Source organism: Palaemon carinicauda, chromosome 35, assembly GCF_036898095.1.
Source record: "Palaemon carinicauda isolate YSFRI2023 chromosome 35, ASM3689809v2, whole genome shotgun sequence".
Taxonomy (NCBI): Eukaryota; Metazoa; Arthropoda; class Malacostraca; order Decapoda; family Palaemonidae; genus Palaemon; species Palaemon carinicauda.
In genome coordinates this window covers 30,211,347-30,231,779 of record NC_090759.1, presented here as the reverse complement: position 1 = coordinate 30,231,779, position 20,433 = coordinate 30,211,347, and the positions used below count along the sequence as shown (strand labels likewise).

Here is a 20,433-nt window from a genome sequence, read left to right as displayed (position 1 = left end):
GAATATACTTACCCGATGATCATGTAGCTGTCAACTCTGTTGCCCGACAGAAATCTACGGTCGGGATACGCCAGCGATCGCTATACAGGTGGGGGTGTACACAACAGCGCCATCTGTGAGCAGGTACTCAAGTACTTCTTGTCAACAAGAACTCAATTTTCTCCTCGGTCCACTGGTTCTCTATGGGGAGGAAGGGCGGGTCCTTAAATTCATGATCATCGGGTAAGTATATTCAAAAATTTATTTTACTAATGAAAATAACATTTTTCAATATTAATCTTACCCGATGATCATGTAGCTGATTCACACCCAGGGTGGTGGGTGGAGACCAGCATACATGTTAACAAAGAAGCTAAGTATCCCGTATCTTATTTTAGCCGTTATTCAAAATAACAAACATAAAATAAATAAGTACCTGGTAAGGAAGTCGACTTGAACCATTACTCTGCCTTTTTAAGTACGTCTTCCTTACTGAGCCTAGCGATCCTCTTAGGATGCTGAGCGACTCCTAGGTGCTGAAGTACTAAGGGCTGCAACCCATACTAAAGGACCTCATCACAACCTCTAATCTAGGCGCTTCTCAAGAAAGAATTTGACCACCCGCCAAATCAACCAGGATGCGGAAGGCTTCTTAGCCTTCCGGACAACCCAGAAATATTTCAAGAGAAAGATTAAAAAGGTTCTGGAATTAGGGAATTGTAGTGGTGGAGCCCCCACCACTACTGCACTCGTTGCTACGAATGGTCCCAGAGTGTAGCAGTTCTCGTAAAGAGACTGGACATTCTTAAGATAAAAGACGCGAACACTGATTAGCTTTTCCAAAAGGTTGCGTCGAAAATATTTTGCAGAGATCTATTTTATTAAAAGGTCACGGAAGTTGTGATAGCTCTAACTTCGTGTGTCCTTACCTTCAGCCAAGCTTGGTCTTCCTCATTCAGAAGGGAATGAGCTTCTCGTATTAACAGTCTGAAAATAATAGGATAAAGAATTCTCTGACATAGGCAAAGATGAATTCTTAACTGAACACCATAAAGCTTCAGACGGGCCTCATAAAGGTTTTTTAAAAAAGAACTTAAGAGCTCTACAGGACATAATACTCTTTCTAGTTCCTTTCCAACCATATCGATAAGTTTGGAATAACGAACGATATTGGTCAAGGCCGAGAAGGCAGCTCGTGTTTGGCTAGAAAACCAAGATGTAGAACATGTAGCCGTTTCGGATGAAAATCCGATGTTCTTGCTGAAGGCATGAATCTCACTGACTCTTTTAGCTGGTAAAGCATATCAGGAAAAGAGTCTTAAAGGTGAGATCTTTCAGGGAGGCTGATTGAAGGGGTTCGAACCTGTCTAACATAAGGAATCTTAGAACCACGTCTAAATTCCAACCAGGTGTAACCAAACGACGCTCCTTCGTGGTCTCAAAAGACTTAAGGAGGTCCTGTAGATCTTTATTGTTAAAAAGATCTAAGCCTCTGTGACGGAAGACTGATGCCAACAAGCTTCTGTAACCCTTGAAAGTGGGAGCTGAAAGAGATCGCTCTTTTCTCAGATATAAGAGGAAGTCAGCTATTTGAGTTACAGAGGTACTGGTCGAGGATACGGATACTGACTTGCACCAGTTTAGGAAGATTCCCCACTTCGATTGGTAGACTCTAAGGGTGGATGTTCTCCTTGCTCTAACAATCGCTCTGGTTGCCTCCTTCGAAAAACCTCTAGTTCTCGAGAGTCTTTCGATACTCTGAAGGCAGTGAGACGAAGAGCGTGGAGGCCTTGGAGTACCTTCTTACGCGTGGCAGACGTAGCAGGTCCACCCTTAGGGGAAGAGTTCTGGGAACGTCTACTAGCCATCGAAGTACCTCGGTAAGTTATTCTCTCGCGGGCCAACTTTGTCCCAACGTGAGAGGCGAACTTCTGCAGTACCTTGTTGACAAACTAGAACGGAGGGAATGCATATAGATCTAGATGAGACTAATCTAGTAGAAAGGCATCTAAAAGAACCACTGCTGGGTCTGTTGAGAGCCTCTTGGACATCGAGGTTGCGAAGAGATCCATGGTTGGATGGCCCCAAGTGACCCAAAGTCTCTTGCATACATCTCTGTGGAGGGTCCAATATGTTGGAATTATTGTCCCTTCCTACTGAGACAAACTGCTAAGACATTCAAGTTGCCTTGGAAGAAATTTGTTACTAGTGAAAAGTCAAGACCTGTTGAACAGGAGAGGAGGTCACTAGCGAACTCGCACCATGTCAGAGAGTAGGTCCCTCCTTGCTAGGAGATGAACATCAAAGCAGGGAGTTGTCCGTGTTGACCTCCATTACTTTGTCTTGAAGGAGAGACCTGAAGCTTTTCCAGGTCAGACTTACTGCCAGAAGCTTCTTGCAGTTAAAATGCATTGTCCTTTGACGTGAGTTCCATAATCCCGAGCATTCCCTACCGCCTAAGGTCGCACCCCAGCCTACGTCCGATGCGTCTGAGAAGAGAACGTGGTTGGGAGTCTGAACAGTCAGGGGAAGACCCTATAAAAGGTTGATAAAGTCCTTTCCTCAGGTTAGACCAGACTTATCTTCCGGAAACCGGGATCGAGACCGCTTGTAGCGTCTTGTTCTTTTCCAGTGAAGAGCTAGATGAAACCGAAGAGGACGGAGGTGTAGTCTTCCAAGTGACACCAAATGCACCACGGATGACAGTGTCCTAACCAGACTCATCCACAGCCTGACAGGGCCGTATTCCTTCTTCAGCATCTTCTGGATGGATAGCAGGGCTGGGGATTGATCTTCTCGTTCAGCCATATCCTCATCAGAGGGTTCCTCATCCGAAACTGATGAGGAAACGGCAACGGAGTGGGCAACGTCTGACTCGCTGAATCCGGTCGCACTGGTGGATGCGTGACGGAGCCGGACACAAGATCATGGTACTGCTGCACAGTCTGTGAACTGTCAACCATGGGGAAGCGAGGAAGTACAGCGACAACCCGAAACTGTCTAGACTGTCTGGGTAGTACAGACAACTCCTTATCGGGTTGCTGAGGTTGCCGCACTGCGTCACAACAAGTCACCTCTGCTGGTTGTTGAACGTCTTCCCAGTGACACACTGACTCCGTAAAAAATCCTCTATCAAGGACTAAGCTTGGACTGCATGTCTTGCAACAAAGCCCAAGGTCTATGGGAGCAGGTGTGGCAACAGACGGGGTTAGCGACTGAAGCGGAACCATTTACCCTCCCTGGAAGCATGTTATGCTTAAATAAAAGTCCATAGGAGGCTAAGCAGCTTAAGGCTCCTCTCCAAATGACAGAGTCCTCAAGGGAATATCAGAAGGAGGGAGAACAGCACTTTCTCATCTACAGGAACCATATCCGAGAAAAGCTAGGTTCTCTCAGTGAGGGTTTCACTGGTGCAAAAGCAGCAGACCAGAAGGCAACGTATGAAACTGCTTGACAGTCTGTGAACTGTCAAAAACTGAACTGTCAACCACAACAGGAGCGTGAGGACATACAGCACTGGTGTATAAGTAGCAGACCAGAAGGCAACGTCATGTAACTGTATGACAGTTTGTGAGTTGGCAACAACCAAAGTTGTGTGGGGAAGCCTCAACTCCTGACTGACTAGTTTGCTGCTGGCGAGTGGCGGTAACCACAGTGTGTTGCGGAGGCTGACACACCGTGTCAAAACACGGCAGCTTGTGGTAGCTCACGCACGGCAACGGAGTGCTCTGTGTGTGGGAGTCATCATACATCTGGCAGGGTTGACTTGTGCATGGGTGGAGGAGCTCTCACAACAAGAGTGTGAGAGCAGGAAGCCATGCCGGGTGCACAACCGTGGGAGGTGTAGGCCCACGGGTGCATCGTCAACCTTCTCCGCAGTCGGAGTGTGGGAGCTGGCAACAACAAAAGCAGAGTGCTGGAGCGTGGGAGGGGCTGCGGTGGGTTGAGGAGCATGCGGTATGGTATGCGGAGCATGCTGTAAGGTATGCGGCTCATGCTGCATGGTATGCGGAGCATGCTGTAAGGTATGCAGAGCATGCTGCATGGTATGCGGAGCATGCTGTAAGGTATGCAGAGCATGCTGCATGGGCTGCGGAGAATGCCGCATAGTGCTGGAACCCGGCAGCTCTACAGAACCTTCCCACTGCTGATGCGGTAGCTCACGCATGTTAGCAGATGGTGCAGCAAGAACATGCGTCTGGCAGGGTGGACTGCGCATCGGTGGTGGAGCTCTCACAGGTGGAGGGTGGGAGCAGGCAGCCGCAGTATCTGCTGAGCGCACAACATCGGCGGGTTGTAGGTTAACAGGTGATTGTCAACCTTCCAGCATGATACTCCTGCATGAAGGAGCAAGCTGAGACTGTATAGTCTGCAGCATGGACCACTAGGGTCTATGAAAGACAACAACAAACGGAGCTACTGTCCGTTGTGACTGAGGGTTTAAAACCGCTGGTGCGGCAACAGACGGAGTTACTGCCTGTTGCGGTACCACCTTGCCTCTCTTGGGAGGTGTGCAGTTGTCGTACTGCAGCAAGTCCGAACTGACCCAGTGGCTACACCTAGGCCGTTGGACTTGTGCGGAAGGGACCGACTTGCACTTAAAAGCTGCAAGATTTGATCCATGGTTTCTGCGAGAAACCTCTTCCGCAGACGAGGAATAAATGGGCTCTCTCGTCTTTGTTTGGGTGGGGTGATCACGTCGGCAACGTGTGTAGATACACCCGAAACCACGGAGGGAAACGTCTGTTCGTTGATCAAGGCCTGTGGAACCCATAAGTCCTTCGACATTACTTCTCCCCTGGGCTTGGGAGCTTGTAAGAGGTATCGGACTAGGTGAACAACTGGCACGAACAGACGAACCCTCGAACGCAACACTGTAACACTTTGCGCATATCACTTTATCTCTTTTGATTTTCTGTTTGCACTTATTTCACTGAACTCGAAACTTTAAGTGGTTTGTACCTGAAACACGCAATCCTATCCTTCATTAAAAGGTAGTAATTGCGAAAACAGTATTACAATGTAACAGAAAAACATAATGAAAGATAAAGAATTCAGTGGTTGGAAAAGAGACTAAACACTAGATCAAATAAACTACGTTTAAAATCTCTCACCGCATAAAGCCTGGGAACAAGAATAAAACTCTAGAAACGTTTTACCTTCTTCCCCTATAGCGACTAGGGAGAAGAGCAAAAAACAAGAACAACGTTACCCGCTTGAACGAAACGTTTATCCTCCTCTCTCTCCCTCCGTCTCTATCTCTCTCTCTCTCTCTCTTGACTTAGAACCTGAGAGATGAGCCCAATTATATATATCGTTAAAATATATTATTTGTTAAAGGAAAAAAACTGAAAGGTTTCCCAAATAAAAAGTTCCTTTATTAGAATTAAAACCATTTAAGCTAAGAAAGAATGAACGAAACGCTAGAATCGGTTTACTCTTACTGCAACGTGAAACCGTGAAATACTCTCTCTCTATCGTAACGATAGAGCGCAAGTTGAACGTTCTGAACGTCAACAACTGCGGAGACTAAACAAAACGTTAGTTCAACTTTGAAAACAGTACGAGACTATCAAAGAAATTCTTTCAAAAACATTAAAATTAAAATAGCATAAATTCTTAACAGGAAAAACGATATGACGGGCTCAATGTTAATTAACTTCGGTTCCAAGTAAGGACCGCCTACTATTAGGAAAGGTCGCATATGAACAAACATAAAAATTAATTTTTATAAGTTTATAATAAATGGAAGTTAATCGAAGAGGCCTATAAATGGCGGAGAGATAAAATAAATCTATAACTTTGTTAAGCAAAATTACCAAAAACCTAAACACACTTCCGTCTAAGGGAAGGGTGGGAATAAAAAGTGAAAGAGAGTCTATACTCTCTTCGACACCAACACTTCCGTCTAAGGGAAGGGTCGGCCATTTAAAAGTGAAAGAGAGTCCATACTCTCTTCGTCACCATAATTAAATCAAATTAATTCCAAAAGCTTGCTAAGCTAATGATAAAGCTTCCTGAATAGCGAAGGCTAAACTCTAGAGCAAATACATCACCAAATCGTGAACAATAACTCTAGAATCAACAGCGTATCCAAGTAGGTCTAGCCGGTGGCACGACAGAGGAAAAATTGAGTTCTTGTTGACAAGAAGTACTTGAGTACCTGCTCACAGATGGCGCTGTTGTGTACACCCCCACCTGTATAGCGATCGCTGGCGTATCCCGACCGTAGATTTCTGTCGGGCAACAGAGTTGACAGCTACATGATCATCGGGTAAGATTAATATTGAAAAAAATTAAATAATTAGGTACCCTAGTCATAAAACATTTGGGTAATGGTCCTGCTGCACTTGTGTAAATATAATAAAAAGGACATTTCATCAATAAAATAAATTGTTTTCATTAACCCACGAAGGACGACCCGTCCATATAATGGATGCATTAATTGCCATCAACTTGCGAGCGTCTATATTGTGGATGCATTTTTTACATCCTTTCTCCCTCATACGTATGCCTTTAGCTCCGCCTTCTATTGACGTCACAGGCTACTTTAACCAATCAGTGATCGTTTACAAAGCAAAGTTGCCAAAAATCTTATACTTTGAGGTTATAGGAGTGTGCTAAGCATGCGCTGTTGGCGATGGGGGTAGTTGCCGTTTGGCTTATCGATCGAGATTTTGTTATCGGTTGACGTGATAAAAGATATTGATTATCTTTATGATTCAGAAACAAGTGCTAATGATTTGGACAGCCATAGTGAGCATGATAATGATGATTATATTACTAATAGCGATGTTTATGACGACGATCTTGACATTGAACCTGTTGGTTCATCCTCTAGCAGAAGCCCTACTAACACAAAAGACATCATGATCACTCACAGGAACAATAAAGATTAATTCTGGATTTAGTTCTAAATGCTTATATTATCTATCAGAAAAATACTGATAGTCCATCCAAGAGATAATTATGAACGCTGTAATATTTTTGTAAATCCGCATTACCAAATGGTGAAAAATTGTCACTTGATATGTTGATATATAATTTTTTTACCACGCTATTACTGGATAGAATATTCTGTTTTTTTTTTAGGACTTTTTCAAAATTACATTCTTTACAAAATTAGCACTGTTATAACAAATAGGATTAATAAGTTTTGTAATAATCCAGCTTCAAAGTGACTTCGATTTTTTTGCAGCTGTGATTTCTAAAGACATTTCTTTTTTATATCTAAAGTAGTTAACAATGTATTGGACAATAAATGCCCTATTAAAAAAGCTCATCTTCTTGCGGTTTCAATGATACCAAATACTTATATATTAGAGTGGAAAGTAATATAATTACAGTTTTTTTTCTTTTTTCTATAAATATCAATAAACTGTAGTCGTCCTTTGGCGGCGCCGCCCGTCGTCTTCGTGGGTTAAAAACACTATTTGAAACATGAAGTGCAGTATACCTTCCAGTAGAAAATGCAATAAACTTTTTCCCAAATTCCAAACAGAGATCATGAGTTGTGCCTCTTAAACAACTCTTTATTAACAAAAAGAAATGACTCCAAAATCTTTTGTAAAGTTCAAAAATTTTACTCATGATGTTAGAACACTGACTCCCAGGTAAACAATGTCATTATTGTATTAGCCTTACAATGATATTGGTTACTGGCTGGTCTCACAGATTTCTATTTCATCCCTTTGTTTAGTATTTGAAGTGTTGTTCTAATGGAATAGCCACTCTTAAGTCTTTCACTGGTATACCTATCAAGATTTTCATTTTTTACCACCCCTTTCACTTATTGTACTAGTATCTACCCGTAAGTTCTATCTATATTTGGATTTTGACTTTTTCACTTTTTAGTTTCAGTAGACATATATATTATATAGTTTATCGATATACATCAATGGAATATTCATATCTCATATTCTTTTCCAGTGTATCAAAGACATTGATATTGTTCCTGGTGGAGATGAATTGGAAGAGGTGGAAGTTGAAAAGTTCATCCATCAGGAGGTGAGTTATATGCTATACTTTTATCCATTATGTTTATTATGTTCAGAAGTTACCCCTTTAACCTCCATATGAAAAAAGTTTAGCATGTTCAATAGATCTTTTTAGTTTAACCTGACAGGTATACAACCGACTATCTTTGAAAAAAGCAAAGTATCAAAAGGTTACTTCTGACATTTCTTGTGATGGGTTACCACTTTCTCATCTGCTTAAAGTCCTTATTGTTATGGAACTTCTGTATTTATTTAATCTACTCTCACTTTTTTTTATCCAGTATTATACCACAAATTAACCTTTGTGCTCCATTTACTTATATCATGGCATTTGAGTTGATATTTCAAGTATAATGACAATTCAAATACAGAAACAAAGACACTGTACCTTTTTCTCATCTAGATGAATATAACTTTCATGTCCACCATTCACATTAATTTTTTCAAAATTTTGGTACTCTGTTATGATGAATCACGATAACGATTTAGTAAGGTTACAACAAGCCTAGATTTTGAGTTTTAAAATTTTACTAATTCAAAAGTGTTCATATTGATTTACTCTATTGGTCTGCATTGTTCTTATTTTACTTATAGGATGCACCAGTTGAGGGTGTTAGAGAAATCACGGCAAAAGAATGGAACAAAAAAGTTGAAACTGTGAGAGAAGTATTCTCAAAACCAAATAAAGGTGTTGTAGATGATCAAGATAGTTTTGGCTTGAAGGAAGCTACTGAAAAAGATGATGAAGAGTTTAATCCTGATTATTCAATGCTTGAAGAAGAAGAGGAAGATGAGGAATCAGATAATGAGGATGATGATGATGATGACGATGACTGGGATATAAAAAATGAAGGTAAGGAATTAACCCATTTACCCCCAATGGACGTACTGGTACGTTTCACAAAACTCATCCCTTTACCCCCATGGACGTCCTTGCAAAAAACTGCTATTTACATTTTTTTGCATATTTTTTATAACTTTATGAGAAACTTCAGGCATTTTCCAAAATAATGAGACCAACCTGACCCCTCTATGACAAAAATTAAGGCTGTTAGTGCAATTTGAAAAAGATATATTGTAAAATGTGCTTGAAAAAGAAAACGCCTGGGCGTTAAGGGTTGGAAAGTTCCAAATAGCTAGGGGGTAAAAGAGTTAATAGATATATCCAAGCTTCAAATAATATTTGATAGTTCCTTTGATAAATTTTCAGGTAAGCAGGTCTTAAGTGATTATTTTGATAGAAGCCCTTGCTTGTAAGATATTCAAATCAAACTGACAGCAGGACTTACCATTTGTGCTTGTTTTAAAAGTGTTCCCTATTAAAAAAAATGTAAGTTTAATGTTCAATAATATTTGAGTCAATCTTGTTTTTATTAATGACATGTACTTGTATAAAATTGCATGATTTCTTGAGTAACCAGTGCATAGAATACATTTCAAGATATGACAAGGCAAAACCTAAATGCTTGGTTTGTGTTTATGAGAAGCCTAAACAAATTGATGTGTGCGGTTTAGAAAATATTTTGTGACGTGTTATTGTAGATATAGCTGAAGTAGAAAAAAATATTGTGCTGGGATCCAACCAGTGATCCCTCGTTTATCGCGGTAGATAGGTTCCAGACCCGACCGCGATAGGTGAAAATCCGCGAAGTAGTGACACCATATTTACGTATTTATTTAACATGTATATTCAGACTTTTAAAACCTTCCCTTGTACGTAGTACTGTTAACAAACTACCCTTTAATGTACAGAACACTTAATGCATGTACTACAGTACCCTAAACTAAAACAGGCACAAATATTAAAGGCGATTTTATAACATGCGTTTCCTAAACACGCCAAAAACCACGATAAAAAATGGCAACCAATGTTTTGTTTACGTTTATCTCTGATCATAATGAAGAAACAAACGCATTTAATGTACACATCTGTGTATAGGTTAGTTTTTGCATCGATTTATATTGATTATACAGTATGTTGATTTTGTTATTACCAATGTTTTACTTAATTTTTCTTAGGACTTCCAAATGAAATGTTTTTCTTTATGACGCCGCCGTTTAAAGTACGCTCCATCTTCGATCGTAATAAACAAACGAAGGCAGTTAACGCGCGTGATGAAAGTGATAAATAATGATATTACAGTAAAAGCTTTTAGAAAATATGTTATTACAAATATTATTTACCGTATCTATATAAAATCATACATACGTAGCAAAGCACGAAAACAATTTATGAGATAGAGAGAGAGAGAGAGAGAGTTGTTTTACGTACGTAAATGTAAATTTTAAACAAAAAAAATAGCCCCATTTCATATAAAATAGGTTATTACAAATATTTTACTTTATCATATTACAGTAGTCTGTATAATACTGTAAAGTTCAGTACAGTATGTTGTTGTTAGTCGTGGCGATGAAATTCTCACGAAACAAAAACACGGCATTCAATTACAACAGCTGATTCATTCTCTCTCTCTCTCTCTCTCTCTCTCTCTCTCTCTCTCTCTCTCTCTCTCTCTCTCTCTCTCTCTCTCTCTCTCTCTTCGTGTTATACAATACTTACATATAGATGAAGAAACTAAAATTAGTTTTCTTAGTGTCAATTAAATACGAAACGAAAAAATTATGCAGAGTTTACATCCATTTCAATCGTTGCTAAAAATACGGCATCTGATTTCATCAGCAAACCACTATTTTTTGGGAAACATCATTTTATTCTAGAAAATTGCTACTCTTTAAATAGTTGATTGCACATTAAGAAAGCGTGTACTTTTGTTTTTAAATTTCGGGTGTGTTTTAAAAATCGAGTATTGTTGACTTCTTTTTGTTTTACTTTGGCTGTGATCAGATCAGCTGACGTCTAGCTGCCGCTCTTGAGATCGTACGAATACACTAACAAAGTATCGTTTATACCATTTCTTAACTTATTCAAACCGTCTATACAGTTGATATTACATAAGTACCAATGTGTTATAACCTATCAAATTTTTTTGTTTATTACATTTAAAACAACACACACACTCTCTCTCTCTCTCTCTCTCTCTCTCTCTCTCTCTCTCTCTCTCTCTCTCTCTCTCTCTCTCTCTCTCTCTCTCTCTCTCTCTCTCTGTGGGCTACTTTTCACTCCCTTCCATTCCTTACCTCTCTCTATCTCTCTAACAAATGATATCTTCGTTGCTCCTCAAAGTTTCATTGATATTGAAAATCAATCATGATTCAATTTTACTTACTTTCTCCAATCTCGCACCATCGGTCACATCGCGGTATTTTCGAAATTTCCAGAAAATCCGCGATTTATGTATATACATGCGTCATGAAAAATCCGCGAAGTGGTGAATCCGCGATAGTCGAACCGCGAAGTAGCGAGGGATCACTGTATTTTAACAGTAACATCGTTTTCATATAATTTGTGGAGGAAAGACTCGATATGTTGAACAAAGGGATTTGAAAATCAGGGGAGATTCAAAGAAATAATCATTTTATTATTAAAAATGTTGTTTTCAGGGGAATGATATTAAAGGCTACTTAACCCTTTTACCCCCAGGCTATTTGGAAATTTCCAACCCTTAACCCCCAAGGGTTATTTTTTATTCAAGCACATTTTACAGTATATATTTTTCAAATTGCTCTAACAGCCTTAATTTTTGTCATAGAGAGGTCAGGTTGGTCTCATTCTCTTGGGAAATGCCTGAATTTTCTCAAAAAATTATCAAGAAAAAAAAAAAATTGTAAATAGCATTTTTTTGCAGTTGACGTACCGGTACGTCCATGGAGGTAAAGGGACGTGTTTTGTGAAGCGTACCAGTACGTCCTTTGGGGGTAAAAGGGTTAAGTTATCGGGGTGATCAGTTTTTTTTTATAATTGTAGACAAATATAATGTAAAAATAAGCATGGGTAAAGAAAAGGATTGTTTCATTAGACCATCCTTATGATGAATAGTGACATTTAATTCATAATAAGAATTAACGAAAGATTAATAGGCTCAGATAATACCTATACTGTATCATGGTACTCTCTCCTTTTTAGTTAAGCACAGATACTTTAATTGTACAACAGAGCTTTAGTTTGATTAAGGCAGGTGACTGAATGGGAATTATACTTTATAATTGGGAAGAATGTCTCATTTCCTTTGAAGTGAAAATATATTTATAGAATCATAGCAGATTGTAGTTTTAAGCTTTAGAAAGTTAATGCTTGTTACAGTAGATACAAAACACAAAATGGATTTTAGAAAATAAGACTTCATAGAAGCTGAATCTTAATGGAATTTATTTTGTTGTTTTACAAAATGCAGTATTTTATTTCAATAAAATTTTTACTTAATGGAAAATTTGACTTGTTCTATTTGTGTATTTTTAAATATTTAACTTAGCCGGTGAATATATAATAGCTGCTACTCAGCGGCTCGACAGAAAACACTCAAAAACTCGCGAGCGATCGCTATGAAGGTTGCGGGTGTGACCACCAGCGCCAACTATCGGCTAGATACCACTCTTGCATGTAAACAAACCCTTCAATTCTTCTCTGTCTACCCTTAACGACAAGACGTATCATTACTCGCTGTAGAACCTGGAGTTTTCTCAACATATTTGGTGAAGTACTTCATTTTGGTTTGAGCGTTCGCAGTACAGGTGTTTTATCTTCAACTTAAATCTTGAACTCGTTTTTGGATAGATTTAATTTTTGATGACTTTGGATTGTTTTTTGGACTTTCCTTGACTTTTAAATGGCCGACCCTTCCCTTAGTACGGAAGTGTGTTTAGGCTTTTAGCAATTATCTTATCACGTTATAAATTAATTATAGATTTTCCTCTATATATTTTATATCTCACCCGCCTTTATTAGGCCTCTTCGATTAGCTTTCCATTTATAATAAACATCAAGATAAATTTTAATGATTTGTTTATATGCGACCTCTCCTGAGAGTAGGCGGTCCTAACTTGGAAACCGAAGTTAAACAACGTTGAGCCCTTTCAATAGTAAATCACTTTTACAGAGCTAATGATTTAAAACTTATTAAATGAATATTTTTTTAGTAGATATTTTATGAAAGATTTTCTTTGAATAGTCTTCGTACTGTTTCAAAGATGAACTAACGTTTAGTTTATTTATGCTACGCAGTTTGCGCTCTATCGTTACGATAGAGAGAGAGAGTATCACGGTTTCACTTTGCAGAAAGAGTAAATCGATTCTGACGTTTTGTTCATTCTTCTTTCAAAGCTTAAATGTTTTAAATTCTATTTTAAAGGAACTTTTTAATTGAAAAACCTTTCAGTTTTTTTCCTTTGGTCAAATAACCTGTTTTTTTGACGAAACGTAAGTGGGCTCTTCTCTTCGGTGCGAAATCAAGAGAGAGAGAGAGAGAGAGATAGAGACGGAGGGAGAGAGAGGAGAGAGAACGTTCTGATCTTTATCTCGTCCCAAGCGAGTAACGTTGTTCTCAAGTTACTCTCGTCCCTAGTCTCTGTACGGGGAGAAAGGATAAAACGTTTTTAGTTTTTTATTCTCGTCCCAAGGCACTGTACGGTGAGAGATTGAAAACGTAGTTTTGAATGAACTAGTGTTTATTCTCTTCCCCAGCCACTGATCTTTTTATCTTAAAATATGTTTACTGTTTTTTTGCTGGTATTAATGTGCTTACATTATACGACTGATTTCGCAATTATAACCTTTTGATGAGGGTAGAATTGCGTGCTTCAGGTAGAAATCAGTTTTATTCATACCTAATGTGAATTGTTAAAAAATTCGATTTCAGTGAAATAAGTGCAAAACAGAAAATCGTAGTGATAAAGTGATATTGCGCAAAGTGTTATCAGTGTTGCGACCGAGGGTTCGTCTGTTCGTGCCTGTCGTTCGCCTAGTCCGGGACCTCTTGCAAGCTCCCAAGCCCAGGGGAGAAGTAATGTCGTACGACTTATGGGTTCGAGAGGCCTTGATCAGCGAACAGACGTTCCCTCTATGGTATCAGGCGTATCTCACCAAGATCACCCCTACCATAAAGCGAGAGAGACTATTTTCTCCTCGTCATCCGAAGGGTTTTCGCATAAGAAACCGTGGAACAAGGTTTTGAGGCCCTTTAAGCGAAAGTCAGTCCTTTCAGGACAGGTCCAGCGTCCTGGTTTTAACTATTAGGACAGCTCTGACCCTATGCAGTCATCGGAAGACTGCTCGCCGCCTAAACAAAAGCGTAACACAGACTCCGAGAGTTTTTGTTGGCAAGGTTTTGCAGTCACAGACGTTACCCTCGTCTCTTACCGCAACCATTCCCGTTGATCCTAAATGGGTTGTACGGCAAGACATGCAGAATAAGCTTGCCTCCCTTATGGAAGACTATTCTGCCGATAAGTCCGTTGAGCCTAGCCGTTTATCTCATCGAGATCCTGGCCTTCAGCCACCCAAACGTTCCTTTGTGCGTCCTGTTGACGTTGGCGTAGCCAAGTCACGTCAGTCAGGTTGTTTAGAACCACACTCGATGCGGTCTCGTGTGGATTTTCAGCCGCATTTGGACGTTAGGCTACTTACTGATGCTCCTGTTGACGTTCAGGACGTTCGCCAACCATCGGAGTTGACTTGTTTTGACGCTGGGCGTCAACCTCCGCATTCTAGAGTTGTTTTGATTGCTCAGACTAGGCGGTCAAAGCAGTCTCGAGTGGACGCTGTGCGTCCTCACGCACCTGTTGTTGTTGACAGTTCACAGACTGTCAAGCAGTTACATGACGTTGCGTCCTGGTCCGCTACTAATGCACCAGTGCGTGTGGACTCTGCTTGTAAAGCATTGCCACCACGGTAGGTCTCTCCCTTGCTTGAGACTCGGCTATTGTCGGACAAGGTTCCTTCAGATGAGGAAGTTGCTGTTCCCCCTCCTACTGATATTCCCTTGAGGACTCTGTCAGACGGAGAGGAGCCTAAAGCTGCTTAGCCCTCTATGGACTTTAAATAAATCATACTGATTTTTAAGGATCTTTGTCCGGATCTTTTTGTAACTGCTGCTCCTCGTTCGCCTAAACGTCAGAGTTTACACTAGGCCTAGCTACTTCGAAGCCGTTGTTTTATAAGCTAGTGCTCTCTCGCTCTTATAGAGAGCTTTACGTTTGCTAGGCGACTGGTTTATCACCAGGAGGAGTTTGGGGGAGACAGCCTTTGCTTTCCCTACTTTTAAGCTGGCTTATAGAGCGAGAGTCTGATATGACACGAGAGAAGTTCTCGGCTTGGGAGTTCCTGCCTCTGCCCAGATAGACTTCTCAAACCTCATAGACTCTCCCTGGCGCCTGGCCATGAGACGCTCCAAGATTTTATGGTCGACTTAAGAGCTATTTTCGAGCGTTTGAAGTTTTGCTGTACATTTATGTCATGCATAAACAAGGCTTTCAGGGATGGCTCCTATGATCTGGCAGTCACGTTCTCTGCAGGAACAAGTCCCTCAGGGATGGCTCCAATGATCTGGCAGCCATGTTCACTGCAGGAGTACGTAAGAGGCAATTGCGCTCAATGTGTTCATTGTCAAGACAAACTTCACGATGAAGTCTACCAGGCTGTCTTGACAGCATTTATGGAAGGCGACTGGATGGTCTCTCTCGACATTCAGGAGGCATACTTCCACATTCCTATACACCCGGATTCCCAACCATTTCTGAGGTTTGTTTACAGGAATGTGGGGGTACCAGTTTCGAGCCCTGTGCTTTGGCCTCAGTCCTGCTCCTCTCGGGTTTACGAGGCTCATGAGGAATGTGGCAAAATCCCTCCATCTATCGGGGATCCGAGCCTCCCTGTACTTGGACGACTGGCTTCTCAGAGCATCGTCCAGTCTTCGCTGTCTGCAGGATCTACATTGGACGTTGAGTCTGGCCAGGGAGTTGGGACTTTTGGTCAACCTAAAAGTCCCAACTGATCCCATCCCAGATTATTCTATATTTGGGGATGGAGATTCGCAGTCCAGTTTTTTTCGGGCTTTTCCGTCTGCCACCGAATAGAACAAGCCCTGCTCGAAGTCCAACTAATGCTGAAAACAAAACGTTTGTTCAGTCAGGAGTTGGAACAGTCTCGTAGGGACTCTCTCATCCCTGGAGCAGTTTGTCTCACTAGGGAGACTACACCTTCTGCCTCTCTGGTTCCATCTAGCCTCTCACTGGAACTAGGATAAGACGTTAGAGACAGTATCATTCCCAGTCTCCGAACCAGTAAAGGCATGCCTGAAATGGTGGGACGGCAATATCAGTCTGAGAGAGGGACTATCCCTAGCAGGTCAAGAACCCAAACCACGTGTTGTTCTCAGACGCGTCGGATTTGGGTTGGGGTGCGACCCTGGACGGTCGGGAATGCTCGGGTCTGTGGACCTCAAGTCAGAAGAGCATGCACATCAACGGCAAGGAGCTATTAGCAGTCCACTTGGCCTTGATGATATTTGAAAGCTTCTTCGAAACTAAGTGGTAGAGGTCAACTCAGACAACACCACAACTTTGGCGTACATCTCCAAGCAAGGAGGCACACACTCCTTCACGCTGCTCGAGATCGCAAGGGACCTTCTCTTATGGTCAAGAAATCGAGGCATCTCCCTGTTGACTAGATTCATCCAAGGGGGACTTGAACGTCTTGGCAGACTGTCTCAGTCGGAGGGGTCAGGTGATACACACGGAATGGACCCTCCACAAGGACGTGGGCAAGAGTCTTTGGGCTACTTGGGGTCAACCCACCATAGACCTCTTTGCCTCCTCGTTGACCAAAAGGTTACCAATCTATTGCTCTCCAGTCCTAGATACAGAAGCAATCCACATAAACGCGTTTCTACTGGATTGGTCTCTTCTGGACTTATATGCATTCCCACCATTCAAGATAGTCAACAAGGTACTGCAGAAGTTCGCCTCTCACGAAGGGACAAGGTTGACGTTGGTTGCTACCCTCTGGCCCGCGAGAGAGTGGTTCACCGAGGTACTTCAATGGCTGGTAGACTTTCCAAGAAGTCTTCCTCTAAGGGTAGATCTGTTACGTCAGCCCCACGTAAAGAATGTCCATCAAAGCCTCCCCGCTCTTCGTCTGACTTCCTTCAGACTATCGAAAAACTCTCAAGAGCTTGAGGCTTTTCGAAGGAGGCAGCCAGTGCGATTGCAAGAGCGAGGAGAGCTTCTACCATTAGAGTATACCAGTCGAAGTGGGAAGTCTTTTGAGACTGGTGCAAGTCAGCATCTGTGTCCTCGTCCAGTACCTCTGTAGCCCAAATCGCAGATTTTCTTTTACATCTGAGAAAGGTTCGCTCCCTTTCAGCTCCCACGATTAAGGGCTACAGGAGCATGTTGGCTTCGGTCTTTCGACATAGAGGCTTAGATCTTTCCAACAATAAAGACCTCCAAGATCTCCTTAAGTCTTTCGAGACCTCTAAGGAACGTCGTTTGGCAACTCCTGGATGGAACTTAGACGTGGTCATAAGGTTCCTCATGTCAGACAGGTTTGAGCCATTACATTCAGCCTCCCTGAAGGATCTCACCCTCAAGACACTTTTCCTAGTGTGCTTGGCTTCGGCTAAAAGGGTCAGTGAACTTCATGCCTTCAGTAAGAACATCGGTTTTTTCTACAGAAAAAGCCACTTGTTCACTTCAACTTGGTTTCCTGGCCAAAAAATGAACTGCCTTCTCGTCCTTGGCCTAAATCTTTTGATATTCCTTGCTTATCAGAGATCGTAGGCAACGAACTGGAAAGAGTATTATGTCCTGTTAGAGCTCTTAAGTTCTATTTAGCTCGTACTAAGTCATTACGAGGTAAATCTGAGGCATTATGGTGCTCAGTTGAGAAACCATCATTGCCTATGTCAAAGAATGCTTTGTCATATTTTATCAGATTTTTTAATACGAGAAGCTCATTCTCACTTGAATGAGAAAGACCGATGGTTGCTTAAGGTTAAGACGCACGAAGTTAGAACTATAGCAACCTCCGTGGCCTTCAAGCAAAATAAATCTCTGCAAAGTATTATGGACGCGACTTTTTGGAGAAGCAAGTCAGTGTTCGCGTCATTTTACTTAAAAGATGTCCAGACTCTTTACGAGGACTGCTACACACTGGGTCCATTCGTTGCAGCGAGTGCAGTAGTGGGTGAGGGTTCTACCACTACATTACCCTAATTCCAATATCCTTTTTAATCTGTCTCTTGAAATGTTTTTTTGGGATGTACGGAAGGCTAAGAAGCCTTTCGCATCCTTGTTGATTTGGCGGGTGGTCAAAGTCATTTCTTGAGAGCGCCCAGATTAGGGGTTTGATGAGGTCCTGTTAGTATGGGTTGCAACCCTTTATACTTCAGCTCCTGGGAGTCTTTCAGCATCCTAAGAGGATCGCTGGGCTTCGTGAGGAAGACAGACTTACAAGGCAGAGTAATCGTCTAAGTCAACTTCCTTACCAGGTACCTATATATTTTGGTTTTGTTATATTGATAACTGTCAAAAACTCTTAGCTTATACGCTGTAAACTTAATTAACTCTGGTCTCTACCCACCGCCTTGGGTGTGAATCAGCTATTATATATTCACCGGCTAAGTTAAATATTTAAAAATTATATTTTAATTATAAAATAAATTTTTGAATATACTTACCCGGTGAATATATAAATTAAAGGCCCTCCCTTCCTCCCCAATAGAGACGCAGCGGGACGAGAAGAATTGAAGGGTTTGTTTACATGCAAGAGTGGTATCTGGCCGATAGTTGGCGCTGGTGGTCACACCCGCAACCTTCATAGCGATCGCTCGCTAGTTTTTGAGTGTGTTTTCTGTCGAGCCGCTGAGTAGCAGCTATTATATATTCACCGGGTAAGTATATTCAAAAATTTATTTTATAATTAAAATATCATTTTTCTCATATAAACCAAATTTTTCATTTAGTTGAATATTACACTAAAAAAAGGTCTTCAGTTTGGAGAGTGCATCTGAAAATATGGTTGCATGAAAATAATAAATTTTTAATGATTTCCTAGATGAGTCGGGGGCCCCCATACAGAGGAAGAAGAAGAAACGTCACAAGGCAAAGAAAGGTAAGTTTGAAGGATTTTTCAAATTTTTTTTATCTTTATGTAGTATATTTCACGAGTTTTCATAAAGAACAGCCTTCAGATTATGATTGACTGTATATTTTACTGCATTTTTGTTAAGTAATATGGTTGCAATTACTTCATTGTTGTTTTGGGGGATTTTTCAATGGTATCCTAATTTATGGTGTCATTCTCTCTGGGACTATCTGGTCTGTTTTGGTGAATTCTATGAGATTTGGTTTCATTTGGAAAGTACTTGCTGTATGTTGGTGATGATATCCATGTTTAATTACACCACACTCTATTTTAATGGCCTTTTATCAAGTTTTATTACTGCATGTTTTCCCTTTTTATTGGTGTTTTAACTAGTTTCAAATAAATATACAGCGGAAAATGCTTTCTCCAGTGGATAGTATATTTTAACTGGAAAGCAAATGGCTCGCATGTTGAAAATTTAGTGTGATGTTTTCAGTGAATTTTGAATTATTTCTGATAACCTCCCCTAATGTTCATATTGCTTCTCTGGAAGGTTAATTATATTGACAATTTCCCCCTAAAACTAAAAAATAAATTTCAGTTTTCTTTCCCTCCAATAGACTTATGCCTCTAGTAACTAGTGAAGTGGTCTATCTGGTAATAACAATAAATCAAAAGCTTGGACAAGTCGTATTACCTTTGTTTATAGTATTCATGACACTGTTGGTTAAAATGCTATGAAGGCCTTGTACTCCAGATTTTTCAATTGAGGTTTTCAGTGCTTTTAGTGATATTTTCTGGATATTTTTCAGTAATTAATCTATAGATAGTTCAAGGTACTGTTCCTCATTGGGAAAGGTATTTTTCTATAGTTGCTGATTAATTTAGAAATTCAAAGTATAAAAGGATTCTTGCTTTTAATGCAGGAGGAAATCCAGAGAATACTATGCTAGCTGATTATGATGGGGATGAGGACAACAATGACATTCCTGCACAACTCTTAATACAGCATCTAACGAGTTTAGTTGTGATAGTCACAAACTCCGAAATCTCTCAACTTCTTTTCTGTATCTAGGAAAGCCAGTGAAACTTTGATTTAAAGCAGTAATTCTGAACTAACCTGCCCTATTTCGAACCCTAACTTGATTTCTCAAATTGAATCTACTGGTTCTAGTACTCCATTCAATAAGGGTTTTGGTGATGTTCAGGTCATACCAGATTCAAGATCTTCTCATAAAGCCTTGAGTTCCTTATTTACTCTGAAGCCTTCTGGTGCGAAACTTTTGCCCTCCCGCAACCCTAGCCGCTCTCATAGACAACGAGATCGAGTTGTTAGCATTGCTCCTAATACCATATCCATCCACTTGCTGGATTAAGCACTTTAAAGCAACCTGTTTTTTTTTTTTCCATTTATAGATGGTTTAGCATGTTTGATTAGCTTCAAACAAAATGTATATGCTAAAGTTTCTGCAAAACTGA

The 20,433-nt window shown here is 40.7% G+C and overlaps 1 protein-coding gene across 8 annotated transcripts in view; it reads left to right on the top strand.

Moving 5' to 3' along the window:
* LOC137627679 (zinc finger protein 160-like) overlaps window positions 1-20,433 on the top strand; it is a 147,650-nt gene that overhangs the window by 67,394 nt on the left and 59,823 nt on the right. For all 8 annotated transcript variants that reach the window (XM_068358875.1, XM_068358877.1, XM_068358878.1 and 5 more), the window contains exons 11-13: window positions 7,909-7,986; window positions 8,571-8,829; window positions 18,925-18,981. In XM_068358875.1, the coding sequence (XP_068214976.1) occupies window positions 7,909-7,986; window positions 8,571-8,829; window positions 18,925-18,981 (394 nt within the window). The remainder of the gene's footprint in view (window positions 1-7,908; window positions 7,987-8,570; window positions 8,830-18,924; window positions 18,982-20,433) is intronic.